The sequence below is a fragment of the Theropithecus gelada genome, chromosome 13 (genome assembly GCF_003255815.1).
Source record: "Theropithecus gelada isolate Dixy chromosome 13, Tgel_1.0, whole genome shotgun sequence".
NCBI lineage: Eukaryota > Metazoa > Chordata > Mammalia > Primates > Cercopithecidae > Theropithecus > Theropithecus gelada.
The window spans coordinates 91,927,524-91,947,147 of record NC_037681.1 but is presented as its reverse complement, the minus strand read 5'-3'; the positions used below and the strand labels follow the sequence as shown (position 1 = coordinate 91,947,147).

The following is a 19,624-nucleotide window of genomic DNA, read 5'->3' as shown; positions in this document are numbered from 1 at the left end:
ATCCCAGCTTTGGGAGGCCAAGGTGGGCAGATTACCTGAGGTCAGGAATTCAAGACCAGCCTGGCCAACATGGTGAAACCCTGTCTCTACTAAAAATACAAAAGTTAGCCTGGCATGGTGGCGGGCGCCTGTAATCCTAGCTACTCAGGAGGCTGCGGCATGAGACTCACATGAACCCGGGAGGCAGAGGTTGCATGAGCCAAGATCACTGCACTCTAGCCTAGGCGACAGAGCAAGACTTCATCTCGAAACAAAAAAAATTAATTAATTAATTCATGTCTATTTCCTTTCAGTACTCTGTCACTAAGCTCTCCAATATTAATCCCTACTACTTACTATTTCAGGAGCATTATCTATACATAATCAAGCTGATAAATTTTTACCCATTTTCATTAAATTTTGGCTTTTTTTATACAAATGAGTCCTTTGATATGGACCCTTCCATGGGCAATAAGTATAAAAGTTTTTCAACTGATTAAAATTTTCAGATACCACACATATTGCTGTGTGGTATTATCTATATGTTTTCCTTAGCTTAAATTGAAAATACCATAAATGATTTTTTTTTTATTTTTTATAGAGATGGGGTTTCACTTTGTTGCCCAGGCTGATCTCAAACTCTTGGGCTCAGAATCCTCCTACACTGGCCCCGCAAAATGCTCAGATTACATGCATGAACCACTGCACCTGCACCCAGCCTCCATAAATAATTTAAATTTGTAATGTAACTTGTCTTTTAAATTCTCAGCCATGTATTCAATATGCTATGAAACAGTGTTCCAATAATATTTACATTATTTATATATGTTTCTTTCTGTTTGAGAAACACAATTTCTTCTCTTTAAAAAAAAGGCACTGCTCTAGGAACTTATCATCTATATAAGGTATTGACACCCAGGACATTTTTTTTTAACCAAAAGCTATATATCATAATGATATCCCTTATTCAATTCCCATTAAAAAAACGAACCATTTTATCTTTTCTGTATACTAGTTACGGCATTTATTATGTATTGCTGATTTTTATTTTTATGACTTTTTTTTTATTTTGAGAGAGGGTCTCCCTCTGTCACCTAGATTAGAGTGCAGTGGTGCCATCACAGCCCACTGTAGCCTCGACCTCCTGGGATCAAGCCATCCTCCCACCTCACCTTCCCCAGTAGCTGGGATTACAGGCACACACCACCATGCCCAGGTAATTTTTTTTGTATTTTTTTGTAGAGGCACGGGGGTCTCTCTATGTTGCCCAGGCTTATCTCAAACTCCTGGACTTAAGTGATCCACCTACCCTGGACTCCCAAAGTGCTGGGATTACAGGAGTGAGCCACTGTGCCTGACTTATAGCTGATTTTTAGGTGGCATCTTAATTTGGTTTTAAAATGGCATCTTTGTTTATATATTAAAACACAGGAATATTCATTACTTGCATATACACACACAAAATGCCCCCTTACCTCTTAAGAATGAAAAGACCTTTTTATTTTCCTACTTTTGGGAGAAAAAAAAGGACCCAAAAATCTTTTTTTCTGAAAGCTACAGTGGAAAAAGAGTAGCCCAAGTACAAAGGATGTCTACTAGCACTTGGTCTACACACTCAGGTGGCATGAGGAAATGGTGGGGAGCACATGCCTGTCTACTCCCTAGCTCCAGCCTACTGCAGCCATGTGCTAATGTTGTCTCAGCATTCCCAGAGCTTCCAAGCCTTTAAACACTGGAAACGCAGGTGGGTGGGTGTGTGTGTGTGTGTGTGTGTGTGTGTGTGTGTGTATCTGTGCCTGCTTTATTTTACAGTGTCGGCAGCTGATTCAAACACATATGAAATACCATGAGAGCCAAAAAAATGATCCACAGTCCATCAGTCCGAAACACCTTCCCTCCTACTCCCCTCAACACCCATCATGAGATTTAAGTCCTATTAACATCCATCTATATTCTTAGGAAAACTAGTAAAGCAAACAGCAAAATCTTTTCAAAAGACTTCCCATCTTTAGCTGGGTCTTTTTGGAGGGGTGAGGGAACTGGGTCTTGCTCTGTCACCCAGGCTGAAGTACAGTGGTGCAATCATGGCTCACTGCAGCCTCGATCTCCCAGGCTCAAGAGATCCTCCCACCTCAGCCTCCCAGGTAGCTAAGACTACAGGTGTGGGCCACCACGCCCAGCTAGGTTTTGTAGTTTTTGTAGATGGGAGTTTCGCCATGTTACCCAGTCTGGTCTCGAACTCCGGAGCGCAAGCAATCCGCAGTAGGCTGCCTCAGCCTCCCAGAGTGCTGGGATTACATGTGTGAGCCACTGCACGTGGCCTAGCTGGGTCTTAACAGCCTCTACCAACCTTGGTTAACTGCCCAGAACACCCAGTTACTTCTAAAAAGTCCGAGTTTTTCTGGTTTTGTTTTTGTTTTCTTAATAGCCTCTACCTTCTAACTTTTTGTCATCCAAACTGTCCTTGTTCCAATAAAACAGAGATAACCAAGAGTTAAGCTTTTCTAAACTTTGTAAAGGAAAAAAATGATAATAATAATAATAATAAACAAGAAAATTCTGGGATGAGAAATTCTTATTCTGTTTCTGTAGCTGGTTTGTGTCATAACTCTTAAATACATAGCACATATTCTGTCTGAGAAGAAATTAGCAATGCCACCCTTCCCTAGGACAAGTAAAAAACTTACAGAACAAAAATGCTTAAGCAACTACCTCATTTAAAATAAAGAAATCACCCGTAATCCCAGCATTTTGGGAGGCCAAGGTGGGAGGATCACTTGAGCCCGGGAGTTTGAGAGTAGCTTGGGCAACAAAGCAAGACCCCATCTCTTCCAAAAAAAAATAAAATAAGGACCGGGCACAGTGGCTCATGCCTGTAATCTCAGCACTTTGGGAGGCTAAGGCGGGCAGATCACTTGGGGTCAGGAGTTTGAGACCAGCCTGGCCAACATGGTGAAACCCTGTCTCTACTAAAAATACAAAAATTAGCTGGGCGTGATGATGAACATCTGTAGTCCCAGCTACTTGGGAGGCTGAGGCAGAATAATCACTTGAACACAGGAGGCAGAGGTTGCACTGAGCCAAGAGTGCGCCATTGCACTCCAGCCTGGGTAAAAGAGCAAGACTCCATCTCAAAAATAAATAAAAATAATAAATATTAAAATACAGTAAAATTAGCTGACCCTGTAGTCCCAGCCACTTGGGAGGCTGTGGTAGGAAGATTGCTTTGAGCCCAGGAGTTAGAGGCTGCAGTGAGCCATGATTGCGCCAAGGCATTCCAGCCTGGGAAACAGAGTGATACTCTGTCTCTTAAAAAAAAAAAAAAAAGACACTCTACTGCTTCAACGGCTAAAGAAACCAACAAGACTACTACTCTACTGCAAACTAGCAATATATGCAGTGAGATAAAGCATAGTAACACTTTGGTTAAGTGATTATAAAATATTACTTAGAGGTACCCAAATTTTGGATCCAATGATGTTGATGTTTATACAATTCACAGTATTCGTAATGATAAGGCATTTGCAGATGGCAAAAGGGTAAATAACATTTCTACACTGCTGAGTAAACAGAATTTGGTGCCATGAAACTAACAGAAGAGAAAATCTTTTAAAGCGAAGCAGTTTTGAAGAAATGGGACGCATATAGGTTTATTTCTGGGCTCTCTGTTCTGTTCCACTGGTTTTTGTGCCTGTTTTCATACACTTACCATACTTTCTTGATTACTCTAACCTTTAAATGAAGTTTGAAGTCGGGAAGTAGAGTGCCAACAGCTTTGTTTCTCAAGATTGCTTAGGTTACTGAAGTTGCTTAAAGTTACACTCAAATTCTATGATTGTTTTTTATTACTGTGAAAAATGCCACTGAAATATTGATACAGATCACATTGAATCTACAGATAACTTTGGATAATATGGTACTTTGACAATATTAGTTATCCTAACGGAGTATGTTTCCATTTATTTGTGTCTACTTCGATTTCTGTCATCAGTATTTTATTTAGTGTATAGATTTTTATCTCATTAAATTTCTTTTGACTAGATTTCCTGTTTAAAGAAAATGGGATGCATATTTGTTAGGATAAAGGCCAAGCTGCTACAACAGAGGTTCCAAAATAAGATGGCTTAAATAAGATCAAAGTTTCCTTCTTTCTCAATTAACTATCTAGACATAGGCTAGCAACTTTGTTCTGTGATGCTGTCTATGCCTCCCAGTTCTTTCCGTCTTGTTGCTTGATCACCCGTCTACATGGCTGAAGCCGGCACACTACACATGTGTGCCTTCCACCCCATGTGAAGGGAGAGCATTCCTAGTCCATCTAAAGCATGCATTCTCAACAAGGTCAGCATCATCCCCGATGGGAAAAAAGATGGTTCCTGGGGGGTATAGAGGTAAAAACATTTTGGTCTTTTTATGGATAAAGCACAGATATACACATACAGGGCATATGCAGGTATATAGTATATTTATGGCATTAAAATTTCAAGGGAGCTATTAGGGAATACAAGTCGAAAAAGGCTCCTTATGGGAGTGATAATGAAAAAACAATTAAGAAACTGTTTTAAAGGCAAGTACCAGAAGGTGCACACATTACTTCTGCTCCCAAGAACTTAAGTCACACAAATAAACCTAGCTGCAAGGAAGCCAGAAATAGATTCTCAAGTTAGGTGTCCATTTGCCCAGATTAAATTCAGCTTCTCCCCCATAAAAGCCTCTTCGGAGGTTTGCTTAAGTGTTCCCATGACACGACAGAGCAAGTAAGCCAAGAGACCATGATGAAAACAGCAGTGTCTCTTATGACCAATCCTTGGAATGCACACATTGCCATTTCTACCATTGTATATATTGGTGTACAGACCAATCCCCACACAACATGGGAGAAGATGACACAATGGTGCGAATACCAGGAGGTTAAATCTGGGCATAATCTAAGAGACTGACTTTTTATTTGAAAGTATAATGAGAAGTTCCCATATCTGTATAAACGGAAAACCATTCTGGTTAAATAATTCTGGTTGTCCTCCAAGCCCCTGATGAAATGTTTTAACTTCCCAGCCAGAATTCACTGCTTCTTCTTTTCTGATTCTACGTCACACTATTTCCACCTTTGGTACTGTACCTACCATGTTATATAATCCTTCACTATGGACATGGCCGCATCTCCAGTGAGAACACAGGGCTGAGGCTTACTGACTTTCATGCTCTCCAAGCTTGGTGTAGTGTAAATTGCAAAACTATTGCCAGTCGCTGTCAATGTTTATTGGAAGGGAACCCAGTCTGGGACCAAAGTAAGAAGCTTTCTAAATTATTATCTATTTTGCGGGGAGGTGGGAATAGTTAATAGGTACAAAACAAAAATAAAAAATAATGAATAAGACCTACTATTTTGATAGCACAATAGGGTGACTATAGTCAATAACAACTTAATTGTATATTTTTAAATAACTTGAATGTAATTGGTTTGTAACTCAAAGGATAAATGCTTGAGAGAATGGACACTGCTATTCTCCATGATGTACTCATTTCACTTCTTGCATGCCTGTATCAAAACATCTCATGTACCCCATAAATATATATGGCTACTCTGTACCCACAAACATTTTTGAAAATAAAATATAAAAACAGATCATCTATTTCAGTCATCACTGATTTGCCACGTGAACCTAAACAATTTGCTTAAAACAAGCAAGCAACCTAGCAAACGAAACAAACTCAGAACACAAATTTGTTCATTTCAATGATATATATAATTTCCCTGTCAACCAGAATTTTTGCATAGATAATTTTAGATGGGAAAGCAAATTAAAATCTATACTTTTCTAGATGAGTATTGCAGGGGAAAATGTGTGTTTCAATGGAAAACTTTTAAACTTTATTTATATCACCCTCTTCCAGCTTAGCTGATTCTAGCCTTTCATTGTTGTTGAATGATTTTACCTTTCTAGTTTCTACTGAGATAGCAAAGCAAAATAACACTGTCTCTAGGCATGTAAATTCTGTCTGGCGGAGGTTCAACCGATGTCCCTCCTCCACTATGTAAGAAGCCATTGCTGCCTTCATTTGTGGGTCACTTCAATATTCCTCATCTATAAATGTATCTGTTTTTTAGATTCTCCCTTTGAACTGGTTGTAACATCTTACTGGTTCCTTCATTTAATTGATGAGTTAAATAAAATAAAATACATAAGTTAGATAAATCCTTTTACAACATACATATAACAAGGAATAGGTAACTATGAAAGGGAAACCTGCTAGACTCAGAAAAATGGGAGATGTAGGCTTCTCAAGCTCTTTAGTCCAAAGACCTACATATTTAAAAAGTATTGAGACTTCAAAGAACTTTTGTTTATATAGGTATAACTATCAATATTTATCATCTTAAGAAAAACAGAAATTTAAAATTACTAGTCCATTTAAAAATAAAAAACTCATTTTTATGAAAAATAACTATACTTTTTTAAGAAACAGTGATAAGAGTGGCACTGTTTTACATGTCTGCCTCTGGTCTATTGCAATATCCTATTACCTCTGGAAAACTCCACTGTATACCCATGAGAAAAAGCCAAATATCACATTAGTATTATTATGAAATGGGTGTCAGGAGCCCCAGTCCACAGTTTGAAAACAGCTCATCTAGTCATGGTTTACCCATACAAAATGTTTGGATACACCCTTTCCCAGTGCCTCGCTCCCATCCTGTGGCAGCCAGGTGACCATCTCATTCCACAGCAGGAGAGTCTTTGACCTCCAAGTTTACCAGTAGAGGGCATGAACAAGGCATGAGGCAGAAGAAGGGTAAGTGAAAGTCTATTTATTAACTGTGGGGCCCTATCCTCCTGTGCAGAGAGTTCACAGGGCACTCCTGAGACTACTATGCTTTGAAAGTCTTACTTGCAAGCTTGGCCCATGGCTGGTGTCTAGGAACTTTGATTTCAGGAAGGTTCCCATCATTCCCTAACTGATAAGAGTGGCTCACTGTACCTAAACAGTGTAAAAATGTAAGAATAGTGGTTTATGCTGAGCACCTGATTTCCTTCTGGGAGTCTGGAATTTTGGTAAATGCTAGGCAGAGGGTGCCTATATAACCTGCACCCAGTTACAACCTTGGGCACTAAGTCTAAGGAGTTTCCCTGGCAGACAACATTTCACATGTATGGTTACAACCATTCAGCACATCCTGTGGAATGACAGAGGACTGGGGAGCTTGTGCCTGGTTTCTTCCAGACTTCACTCCATGCACCTTTTTCCCTTTGCCAATTTTGTTTTGTAACCTTTCACTGTAACGAGCCATAGCTGTCAGTATGATTATATGCTGAGTCTTGTATGTCCTCCTAGTGAATCACTGAACCTGAGGGTGGCCTTGGGGACGCTCAACACATTCCCCCTCCCTGGCCCTACTCCCAGGATTACAGCCTATGCTGCACAGGGCTGGAAGCTTCTCACTGAATAAACTGAAAAGCCAAAGAGGAATAAAGACTCCAAAAGGCAGAAACAATGAAGGAAACAAAAGAAAACTCCAAAAACAAAACTTGGAATTAATATCTTTAAAAAGATATGAAAATATATGACACTCATAAAAGCAGGACGCTTTGAAAAGAAGCAATCAGAGAACAGGAAACAGCTCTACAAAATTAAAAATATGATGATCAAAATGAAATACTGAATGGAAGGGTTAGAAGAGCTGAAAAAAATCACCTAGAGAAAGTGAAAAAAAAAAACAAAAAGAGAGAAATGAAAAATAGTAGAGAGATGATAAGAAAATTAAAGGATCAATTCAGGTGGTCTAAAATCCAACTAAAGAAAAAGAGAACAGAATAAATGCAAAGGAATAAATTAGTAAAGCAAATTTCATCAAACTAGGGGGAAAAGGGAGGGAGGTCCTTGGGTTAAAATGGCCCACCAAGTGCAGAGCACAAGAAATGAAAAACGAATCACACCAGGGATACAAAATCATAAACTTTCAGAAAACCAGAGAGACTATACTAAAAAGCTTTCGGAAAGAAAACAACTCATATAAAAAGAAACAGGAAACTTAATTATATCAGATTTCTTTACAGCAACACTAACAGCAGACACACTAGAATTAAACCTTTAAAATTCTGAGAAAAAACTTAGACTTCAAAATCAGCCAAACTGTAATTCAAATGCAAAGGTAGAATAAAGACATCTTTAAGACATGCAAGGACTTACAAAATTTATCTTTTCTTAGAAAGTAACTGGACTAAGTGTTTCAGCAAAATGAGGAAACCAGATTCATGATCTAGATAACAGAGTGTCCAAATCAGGAGAAAGGTAAAGGAAAGTCCCAGGACTAATAGCTATGCAAACCTATACAACTTTCTCTTCTAGGTCTTCTATTCAGAGTTCATTTTGACTATCACATTTTTAATTTCATAGAGCTCTTTCTTGTTCTCTTATGGTTTCTTTTCATAGCAACCTGTTCTTATTTCATAGGTGCAATCTCTTTTCTTATCTCTTTAAAGATATTAATCTTTAGGTTTGTTACAAACTCAGAACCAGACCAGATTAGAGTATGAAGAATGGAAACTATAGGAAGGAAGTTTAAGGAAAAAATGGCACTGATAAATCCTTACATTTGTTGGCCCATTTGATGGCATTGCAGCATTTGGAAAAAATTAACCATGGGATGAAAGAAAATTAGGTAAATTAGTTTATCATTTGACTCAAAGGCTAGTCATGTTTACCTGGTCATAATAATATAAAACCTAACTACTAATTTAACAAAAAATTATAACAGAATCTAAATTGGGAGGATGGAAGAAGGATATAGAATAGAGAACAAAGAGTTAAATCCTCACTTTATCAACTCTTAATTTATAAAAAAGTAAGTAATACCTAAATTATTTAAGTCAAGAAGTGGTTATAGAGTATACTTTTTCAGAAAGACGGGTAAATACTAGAAGAAAAAGTTAAAGGATTTGAAAGTGTTTGCCTTCAAGGAGAGAAACAGAGCAAGAAGAAATTTACAAGTGTCTCATATTTTTGTGGTAAATCTTCAAGAACTGCTTTATTTGTTCAATTATGTATATGTATTATTTTGATTTTAAAGTAAAAATTTTTAAAATAATTTAATTATTTAGACTAGAAGGTTTTACAACACCTTACCTCATGCTTAAGTACTCTAAGTGATTCCTTTTTCACACAAGAGTGTTGTACTCAATACCCCAACCACAAAGAAAACTCTTCATCTCTTCAAGGTCCATCTTTTCTCTTTTCGCTTTTGAGACAAAGACTCACTCTGTCACCCAGGCTGGCGTGCACCAGGCACGATCTCAGCTCACTGCAACCTCTGCCTCTCCAGTTCAAGCGATTCTCCTGCCTCAGCCTCCCGAGTAGCTGAGTAGCTGGAATACAGGCAGGCACTACCACGCCCGGCTAATTTTTGTGTTTTTAGTAGAGACGGGGTTTCACCATGTTGGCCAGGCTGGTCTTGAACTCCTGACCTCAGGTGACCTGCCTACCTAGGCCTCCCAAAGTGTTGAGATTACAGGCATTAGCCACCACCGCACAGGCCATCCTCTTTTCTTTTATTCTCTTTCTTTGCTAATTACTTTTCAGAGAGAAAAAAAAAAAAACAAAAACCTTTCATTGAGGATGTTCTCTGTGTATTGATAAGAAAAGATCGCTCAGATACATTTTCAAGTGGCAAAAGCAATGGAAGAAAACTGCAAATACATATAAGAAGGGGAACTGTAAACCTGTTTTCACTTTTATATGTATAAAATATCCTGGGAGGTAAAGTAATAAACTAATAATAATGATTACCCAGGGCATGTAAATTGTCAGAATGAGAATTGAGAAGACGAGAAACAGGAGAAAGATGGAGACTTTATATTGTATACCTTTTTAAACTTTTTAATTTTTAACCTTGTGAAATTATAGTCTACCCAAATAATTTTTATTTAAAAAATTTAAGTCATTTTTTATCTTGATTCAAAATTAAAATATTTTCAAAAACTATTTTCAGAAACTTGGGAAATAATGAAAATAAAATGATACTCCAAAGATCCCACCTGCCCAAAAGCAGAGGAAACAAGACACTTTACTGATTCAAGCTGTGAATTCTGCTACCCAAGTAAACCTTGGTATAGATCTCAAACTGTAGATTTTTGCACATGTAAGTCAGAAGCGAGGGGACTGAAACTCCATACCAAAACCACAGCTCCTACATGAATGCAGTAAGGAAAATGTTGAGGCCTTGGAGAGAGGTGGGGGAAAAAACCTTTTAGTAATGGCACATCACTGAGAGAGAACAGAAAGACTCAAGTTATCAAAACTTTCTAATTGAATGCCATTTTAAAAAATCACAGCATTTAATGTTAGTGGTCATAATGTTCAAAATTACTAAAGCATTTTATCATCACATCCATTTCTTGAAGGAGAAAATGTCATAATATTAATAGTTTCTGCTGGTGCTGACATTTCAATGGAGAAAAAAATAAAATTTTAATACAACCTATAAGCCATCCCATCCACCCACATACACCCAGAATTGCACATTTGATACTATTAGCACCATTCCAAATTTAGAACCCAGGCATGTGGTTGTGGATGAAAGTAAACCTAAGCAAATTCGGGAAAAAATAATCCTTCAAAATTGATGACTGAAAACAAAACAAGAAAGCTTAAAATTTATTATTTAGGAAACAGAAGTATAAATGTACATTCAAATGTTTACCCTGAAATGGAAAATTATTTTGGATAAGATATAGCAATACCATACAATTTACCAAATCATAAGGCATTTTTTTTAAATTTATTATTATTATGCTTTAAGTTGTAGGGTACATGTGCATAACGTGCAGGTTTGTTACATATGTATACTTGTGCCATGTTGGTCTGCTGCACCCATCAACTCGTCATTTACATCAGGTATAACTCCCAATGCAATCCCTCCCCCCTCCCCCGTCCCCACATGGATGCAGCTGGAAACCATCATTCTTAGCAAACTATCACAAGAACATAAGGCATTTTTTTAAACGAGCAATCCCCAACAAATTCCTTAAACCATTCTATTCTCTTAAATCAGCACTAAGTTTTCCTTGCCACCAAAAAACATCCCCAGAGGCAAAAGGTATGGAAGTACTACATTTCGTAGCTCCCCTTCCTCGAATACACAAAATTAACTACAAAGACACTAAGAATCCCGACCCAAATCCTTTAAGCCTATGTAAAAGATTTACAGAAAGGCTACATTGGGGGTGCTTTTTGGTTTTAGAAGACAATTCACAATAACACTGGCAATTGTAAAAGGGTGCATTTAAAGTACTTAAGCTTTCCCTAATTGCTGAATAAAATAGGGGAGCATTTCTATTTCCCAACATCCTACTAAGAATAATTACAGTATTCTACAATCCCTCCATCTGCCTTCATTTTTTAAAAAATCCATAATCTTCCAATCCTCAGAATTCTGGCCGCAGAGGATAAGTTACAGCACCTCTTTCTCAAGCCAGCAATCCCTTTTCCTAGTCCTTATGGGGTAAGAAATAGGCACTCCTTTTCCACTCAGACCAACCCAGGGGCCTGGGAAAGGGCAAAGCAAGCTGAAACAATGTCACCAGAACTTGGACCTAGAAACCAGAGCCAAGAAGGATGACATAACACTAGAGCGTTCTGCTTCTGCAAAATGTCTATCATTCTCTCCACTCTCCGCTCTCAGCAGCTCACACAAACGCCACAAAGATAGGGAGAAGGCAGTACAGCACTAGTATTCATTTGTATCAAGAAAGAGCAATTCACTTCACTACTCCGAGCGTCCGTTGCAGCCTGCTCCATCCAGAGGACCGGAGGCAGACTCAGGCAAGAAAGATTAAAAGAAAGAGCTGATGCTGCTATGAAGTGACCCCCCAGATGGGGACGTGAGCAGTGTCCCTCGTGACTCTTGGAACATCCAAATCGCTGCAATAAACAGCCGGGACAGCAGGACAGCCTCTCCCACGCTGGGGACAGCCCGGAGCCCGCAGCCCAGTGGCTGACTATCCTTCGACTAAATGGATGGGGGCCGGGGCGGGGGGCGTTATTTACTCCATTCCAAAATCTGGAACCTGGGGGTGTAGTTGTGGGTGAAAGAACGCCTAAGCAAAGTGGAAAAAAAAAATCCCTCAAAACTGATGATTCAAAACACAGAGCGTGGCTACTTTATTCTTTTGTACTATGAGAAATTTCTTTTTCTTTTTCTTTTTTAGGACCACTGCAGCGGGATCTTGCAGTAGGGGAGAAAGAGTGGATTAACTCTCTGAGAAATTTCTCTTATGAAAGAAATCTATTACCATACAATAAGAAGCTCAAGACTTATTATTTAGGGGGGTAAAGAGGTCAATGCTGCGTTCATATGACTACTCTGACATCAAAAACTATTTTTGGATGAGATAGAGCATATTATGCAATTCTACAATGTATTTTTTTTTTTTACAAGAGTAATCTTTAAAAAGAACTGGAGCTGGTCCAAGTGATTTCACCGACACAGAAGCCACGTTGCGCCCCCTCAGTCCACCGCTCCCAGATATCCTGCAGTGTGAGGGATAATTCAAGAACCGCCGTCTCCCTAGACCCGCGTGCACAGCGCGGCGCGTCCACTGAGCCGGTGCAGACTCGCAGGAGGCGCTGCCACTGCGAGGCCGAGACAAGTGTACGCGAAAGCGCCAGCCCAGCCAGGCGTTCTGCCGCTATTCGCTGACCGAATGGCACACCCGCCCATGCAACTTAGCTCTAAAGACGGGCAGCCTGGGGAATGATATTCGCGGGGGAAATCCAGACCTCGTTACCGCGACGCGGGGACGCCAATGTGGGGCGCCCTGCCGGTACGCCCCTTCCTGCCCACCCACTGCCAACTGCCCCAGAGCACGGGCGAGGGCGGGGGATATAGGGCAAAGGCAGCGCTCACCGCTTCAGCGGGTCCAAAACCTGCGGTGCCCCGGCAGTCGCGGAATCCAGGCTCCGCGCGGCGGCCTGGGCTGCCGCCGGGGTGGTATTCCCGGCAGGAACGCCGTCCCGGGGCATCGCCGACGGCGCGCGCTGCTCTCTACGCGCCTCACACGCCTTGCACGCCGCCGCTTGAGCCTCAAGGCGCAGGACTCCGCGCGGCGGGGCCCGCCCACCCCCGATGCCAGCCAATGGACGTGGAGCGCGGGAAGCCGGGGGCGGGGCCCGGCTCCTGCCCTGCAGCGGAGCAACGCCGCAGGCTCCGCGGTCCTACGCTCCCGCCCGCCCCACCAGGAGCGGTCTGGGATTGGGGGAGCAATTCCTCAAACAGAAGGTCTGTGAGGCCTAAGGTGTTCCGCACGCGCTGTTGCTTTTGCGGGGGTCTTTCTGTCGTTTTTAAAACTAGTAATTTCTTCTCCTGTTGTTTACAGAACACCTATTTAGGGCCAGCCACAGTGCTTGGGGACACATGGGAATAAGAAAAAGCTTCCACTTCGAGGATCCCCCAGTTATTCCGGTGGATGAGCAGATATGAAAACAGGTAATTAGGGGAGCCCACATAAGGCACATTCCAACGTCAAAAAACAGGTAGCAGTGGCGCCTGCCTGTGGTCCCGGGATGAACCTGTTTTGGGTTAGGACACACCCCAGAGGACAACTCCGCTATTTCTGTGTCCACCTCACCTAAACCTGGCAAAGCAGGCACACGGGGAGGAGTCCAGACAGGTGACAGGAGACTATTTTCTGATTTAAGGAACACAGAAAAAGGAACAAGGGAAAAAGTGAGAAAAACTTGGGAGGCTGAGGCAGGAGGCTGAGGCGGCAGGCTGCAATGAGCCATGATCTCGCCACTTCAGCCCAGTGTCTGGAAAAAAAAAAAAAAGGCTTATTGTGATATGGGGCAGGGTATGGGGGAGGAGGAGATTTCAGCCAGAGGACAACTAAGAGATTTGTTACCCTGGAATTCTGGTGGCCATGATTTGCAATGGAGAACAAGCCACATTCATTTTCTTTTTTTCTTCAACTTTTAAGTTCAGGGGTACATGTGCAGAACGTGCAGGTTTGTCATATCCATATACATGTGCCATGGTGGTTTGCGGCACCTACCAACCCATCGTCTAGGTTTTAAGTCCTGCATGCATTAGGTATTTGTCCTAATGCTCTCCCTCCCCTTGCCCCCCACCCCTCAACATAACTCAGTGTGTATTGTTCCCCTCCCTGTGCCCATGTGTTCTCAATATTCAACTCCCACTTATGAGTGAGAACATAGGGTGCTTGGTTTTCTGTTCCTGTGTTAGTTTGCTGAGGATGATGGCTTCCAGCTTCATCTATGTGCCTGCAAAGGATATGATCTCATTCTTTTTTATGGTTGTATAGTATTCTATGATGTATATGTTACCACATTTTCTTTATCCAGTCTATCATTGATAGGCATTTGGATTGGTTCCATGTCTTTGCTATTGTAAATAATGCTGCAGTAAACATACGTGTGCATGTGTCTTTATAGTAGAATGACTTATATTCCTTTGGGTACATACCCAGTAATGGGATTGCTGGGTCAAATGGTATTTCTGGTTCTAGATCCTTGAGGAATTGCCACACTGTCTTCCACAATGATTGAACTAATTTACATTCCCACCAACAGTGTTGTGTGATCTTATTTCTGAGTTCTTTATTGTGGCCCATTGGTCTATGTGTCTGTTCTTGTACCAGTACCATGCTGTTTTGGTGACTGTAGCCTTGTAGTACAGTTTGAAGTCAGGTAATGTGATGCCTCCAGTTTTGTTTCTTTTTGTCTTGGCTATTTGGGCTCTTTTATGCTTCCGTATGAATTTTAAATAGTTTTTCTAATTCTGTGAAGAATGTCAATGGTAGTTTAATGGGAGTAGCATTGAATATATAAATTACTTTGGGCAGTATGGCCTTTTTCACAATATTGATTCTTCCTATCCATGAGCGTGGAATGTTTCTCCATTTGATTGTATCCTCTCTGATTTCTTTGAGCAGTAGTTTGCAGTTCTCCTTGAAGAGGTCCTTCACTTCCCTAGTTAGCCGTATTCCTAGGTATTTTATTCTTTTTGTAGCAATTGTGAATGGGAGTTCATTTATGATTTGGCTCTCAGCTTGCCTGTTATTGGTGTATAGGAATGCTATCAATTTTTGCGCATTGATTTTGTATCCTGAGACTTTGCTGAAGTTGCTTATCAGCTTAAGAAACTTTGGGGCTGAGATAGTGGGGTTTTCTAGATATAGGATCATATCATCTGCAAACAAAGATAATTTGATTTCCTCTCTTCCTATTTGAATACCCCTTATTTTTTTCTCTTGTGTAATTGCCCTGGCCAAAACTTCCAAAACTATGTTGAATAGGAGTGGTGAGAGAGGGAAACTTGTCTTGTGCTGCTTTGGAAGGGGAATGCTTCCAGCTTTTGCCCATTCAGTAGGGTATTGGCCGTGGGTTTGTCATATACGGCTCTTATTATTTTGAGGTGTTTCTTCAATACTTAGTTTATTGAGAGTTTTTTAACATGAAGGAATGTTGAATTTAATCAAAGGTCTTCTGCATGTGGTTTTTGTCTTTAGTTCTGCTTATGTGTTGAATCACATTTATTGATTTTTGTATGTTGGACCAACCTTGCATCCCAGGGATGAAGCCTACTTGATCGTCGTGGATAAGCTATTTGAAGTGCCGCTGAATTCAGTTTGCGAGTATTTTTTTTTTTTTTTTTTTTAGACAGTCTTGCTCTGTCACCCAGGCTGCAGTGCAGTGACACAATCTCAGCTCACTGCAACCTCCACCTCCCAGGTTCAAGCGATTTCCTGCCTCATCCTCCTGAGTAGCTGGGATGACAGGCGTGCACCACCATGCCTGACTAATTTTTTGCATTTTTAGTAGAGATGGGGTTTTGCCATGTTGACCAGGCTAGTCTGGAACTCCTGACCTCAAGTGACCTGCCTGCCTTGTCATCCCAAAGTGCTGGGATTACAGGCGTGAGCCACCATGCCCAGCCCAGTTTGCCAGTATTTTATTGAGGATTTTTGCATTGATGTTCATCAAAGGTATTGGCCTGAAGTTTCCTTTTTTGCTGTGTCTTTGCAGGTTTTGGTATCAGGATGATTCTGGCCTCATACAATGAGTTAGGGAAGAGTCCCTCCTTTTCAATTTTTTGGAATTGTTTCAGTAGAAATGGTACCAGCTCTTCTTTGTTCCTCTGGTAGAATTCAGCTGTGAATCCGCCAGTCCTAGGCTTTTTTGGGTTGGTAAGCTATTTATTACTGTCTTAATTTCACAGCTTGTTATTGGTCTATTCAGGGATTCAATTTCTTCCTGGTTCAGTCTTGGGAGGGTGTATGTGTCCAGGAATTTATCCATTTCATCTAGACTTCCTGGTTTATGTGCATAGAGGTGTTTATAGTATTCTCTGATGGTTGTTTGTATTTCTGTGGGGTGATATACCCCTTATCATTTCTGATTGTGTTTATTTGATTCTTCTCTCTTTTCTTCTTTATTAATCTAGCTGGTGGTGTTATTAATTTTTTCAAAACCCCAGCTCCTGGATTTGATTTTTTTTGGAAGGTTTTTTTATGTCTCTGTCTCCTTCACTTCAGCTCTGATCTTGGTTATTTCTTGTCTTCTGCTAACTTTGGGGTTTCTTTGCTCTTGGTTCTCTGGTTCTTTTAGTTGAGATGTTAGGTTGTTAGCTTGAGATCTTTCTAGCTTTTTGGTGTGGGCATTTAGCACTAAACATTTCCCTCTTAACACTCCTTTAGCTGCATGCCAGAGATTCTGGTACATTGTCTCTTTGTTCTCATTAGTTTCAAAAAATTTATTGATTTCTGCCTAATTTTATTATTTACCTGAGAGTCATTCAGGAGCAGGTGTTCAATTTCCATGTAGTTGTGTGGTTTGGAGTGAATTTCTTAATTTTGAGTGCTAATTTGATTGTGTTATGGTGTGACAGACTGTTATAACTTCAGTTCTCTTGCATTTGCTGAGGAGAGTTTTACTTCCAATTGTGTAATCAATTTTAGAGAAAGTGCCATGTGGCACTGAGAAGAATGTATATTCTATTGTTTTTGGGTGGAGAGTTTTGTAGATCTCTATCAGATCCTTTAGATCCAGAGCTGAGTTTGGGTCCTGAATATCTTTGTTAATTTTCTCTCTCAATGATCTATCTAATATTGTCAGTGGGGTGTTAAAGTCTCCCATTACTATTGCATGGAGTTTAAGTCTCTTTGTACGTCTCTAAGAATTTGCTTTATGAATCTGAGTACTCGGGTATTGAGTGTGTATATATTTAGGATAGTCAGCTCTTCTTGTTGCATTGAACCCTTTACCATTATGTAATGCTCTTGTCTTTTGATATTTATTGGTTTAAAGTCTGTTTAGTCAGAAACTAGGATCGTGACCTCTGCCTTTTTCTATTTTTTATTTGCTTGATAAATTTGCCTCCATCCCTTTATTTTGAGCCTATGTATGTCTTTGCACATGAGATGGATCTCTTGAAGAAAGCATACCAATGGATCTTAGCTCTTTATACAGCTTGCCATTCTGTGTTTTTTAATCGGGGGCATTTAATCCATTTACATTTAAGATTAGTATTGTTAAGTGTGAATTTGATCCTGCCATCATGATGCTAGCTGGTTATTTTGCAGACTTGTTTATCTGGTTGCTTCATAGTGTCACTGGTCTGTGTATTTCAGTGTTTTTGTAGTGGCTCATAATGGTTTTTGCTTTCCATATTTAGTGCTTCCTTTGGGAGCTCTTGCAAGGTAGGCCTGGTGGTGACAAATTCCCTCAGCATTTGCTTGTCTAAAAAGGATCTTATTTCTGCTTCACTTATGAGGCTTAGTTTGATTGGATATGAAATTCTGGGTTGGAAATTCTTTTCTTTAAGAATATTGAATATTGGCCCCCAATCTCTTCTGGCTTGTAGGGTTTCTGCTGAGAGGTCAGCTGTTACTCTCTTAGTCTGGTCACCTTTGTAAGTGATCTGGCTTTCTTTTTTTTTTTTTGAGACGGAGTCTCGCTTTGTCGCCCAGGCTAGAGTGCAGTGGCGCAATCTCGGCTCACTGCAAGCTCCTCCTCCTGGGTTCACACCATTCTCCTGCCTCAGCCTCCCGAGTAGCTAGGACTACAGGCACCCGCCGCCACGCCCAGCTAATTTTTTGTATTTTTAGTAGAGACAGGGTCACCATGTTAGCCAGGATGGTCTCGATCTCCTGACCTTGTGATCCACCTGCCTCAGCCTCCCAAAGTGCTGGGATTACAGGCTTGAGCCACCACACCTGGCCATTATCTGGCCTTTCTCCTGGCTGCTCTTAACATTTTTTCTTTCATTTCAACCTTGGATAATCTGATGATTATGTGTCTTGGGTTGATGGTCTCATGGAGTACTTTACTGGGGCTCTCTGCACTTCCTGAATTTGAATGTTGGCTTGTCTTGCCAGGTTGGAGAAGTTCTCCTGGATGATATCCTGAAGTATGTTTTCCAACCTGGTTCCATTCTCTCCATCTCTTTCAGGTACCTCAATCATTTGTACGTTTGGTCTCTTTACATAATCCCGTATTTCTCAGAGGTTTTGTTCATTCCTTTTCATGCTATTCTGCTATTGATACCTGTGGTTGCTTTGTGAAGTTCTCATGTTGTGCTTTTCAGCTTCATAAGGTCAGTTATGATCTTCTCTAAACTGGCTATTCTGGCTATCAGCTTCTGTATTGTTTTATCATGATTCTTAGTTTCTTTGCATTGGTTACAACATGCTCCTTTAGCTCAGCAAAGTTCGTTATTACCCACCTTCTGAAGCCTACTTTTGTCAATTCAGTTATCTCAGCCTCAGTCCAGTTCTGTGCCCTTGCTGGAAGGTGTTGTGGTCATTTGGAGGAGAGGCACTCTGGCTTTTTGAGTTTTCAGTGTTTTTGCATTGATTCTTTCTCATCTTTGTGGGCTTATCTGCCTTTGAACTTTGAGGTTGCTGACCTTTGAATGGGGTTTTTGTGGAGTCTTTCTTTTCTGTTGATGTTGTTATTGTTGTTTTCTGTTTGTTTGTTTTACTTTTAATAACCAGGCCACTCTACCGAAGGGCTGCTGTGGTTTGCTAGGGGTCTGCTCCAGACCCTAGTTGCCTCAGTTTTTCCCATACCTGGAAGTATCACCAGTGAAGGATACAAAACAGCAAAGATGGCAACCAGGTCCTTCCTCTGGAAGCTCCATCCCAGGGGAGTACTGACCTGTTGCCTGCCCCAACACACCTGTAGGAGGTGGCTAGAGACCCCTGTTGAGAGGTCCCACCCAGTCAAGAGGAACGGGATCAGGGACCTGCTTAAAGCAGTCTGGGCCGGGCACGGTGGCTCACGCCTGTAATCCCAGCAGTTTGGGAGGCTGAGGTGGGCGGATCACGAGGTCAGGAGATGGAGACCCTCCTGGCCAATATGGTGAAACCCCGTCTCTACTAAAAATACAAAAATTAGCCTGGCATGGTGGCGCATGCCTGTAATCCCAGCTACTCGGAAGGCTGAGGCAGGAGAATTGCTTGAACCCCGGAGGTGGAGGTTGCAGTGAGCTGAGACTGCGCCACTGCACTCCAGCCTGGTGACAGAGCTAGACTTCATTTCAAAAAAAAAAAGAAGCAATCTGGCTGCTTTTTGGCAGAGTAAGTGTGCTGCGTTGGGGGGACCGTTCCTTATCCAGATCATTTGTATT

At 40.9% G+C, this 19,624-nt stretch overlaps 1 protein-coding gene across 1 annotated transcript in view; it reads right to left on the bottom strand.

Annotated features, from left to right (window-relative positions):
• Positions 1 to 13,039, bottom strand: part of ZNF638 (zinc finger protein 638) — a 152,553-nt gene extending 139,514 nt beyond the window's left edge. The window contains exon 1 of the mRNA XM_025353709.1: positions 12,884 to 13,039. Coding sequence (XP_025209494.1) covers positions 12,884 to 12,999 — 116 coding nt within the window. The 5' untranslated portion in view covers positions 13,000 to 13,039. The remainder of the gene's footprint in view (positions 1 to 12,883) is intronic.
• Positions 13,040 to 19,624: the final 6,585 nt, after the last annotated feature.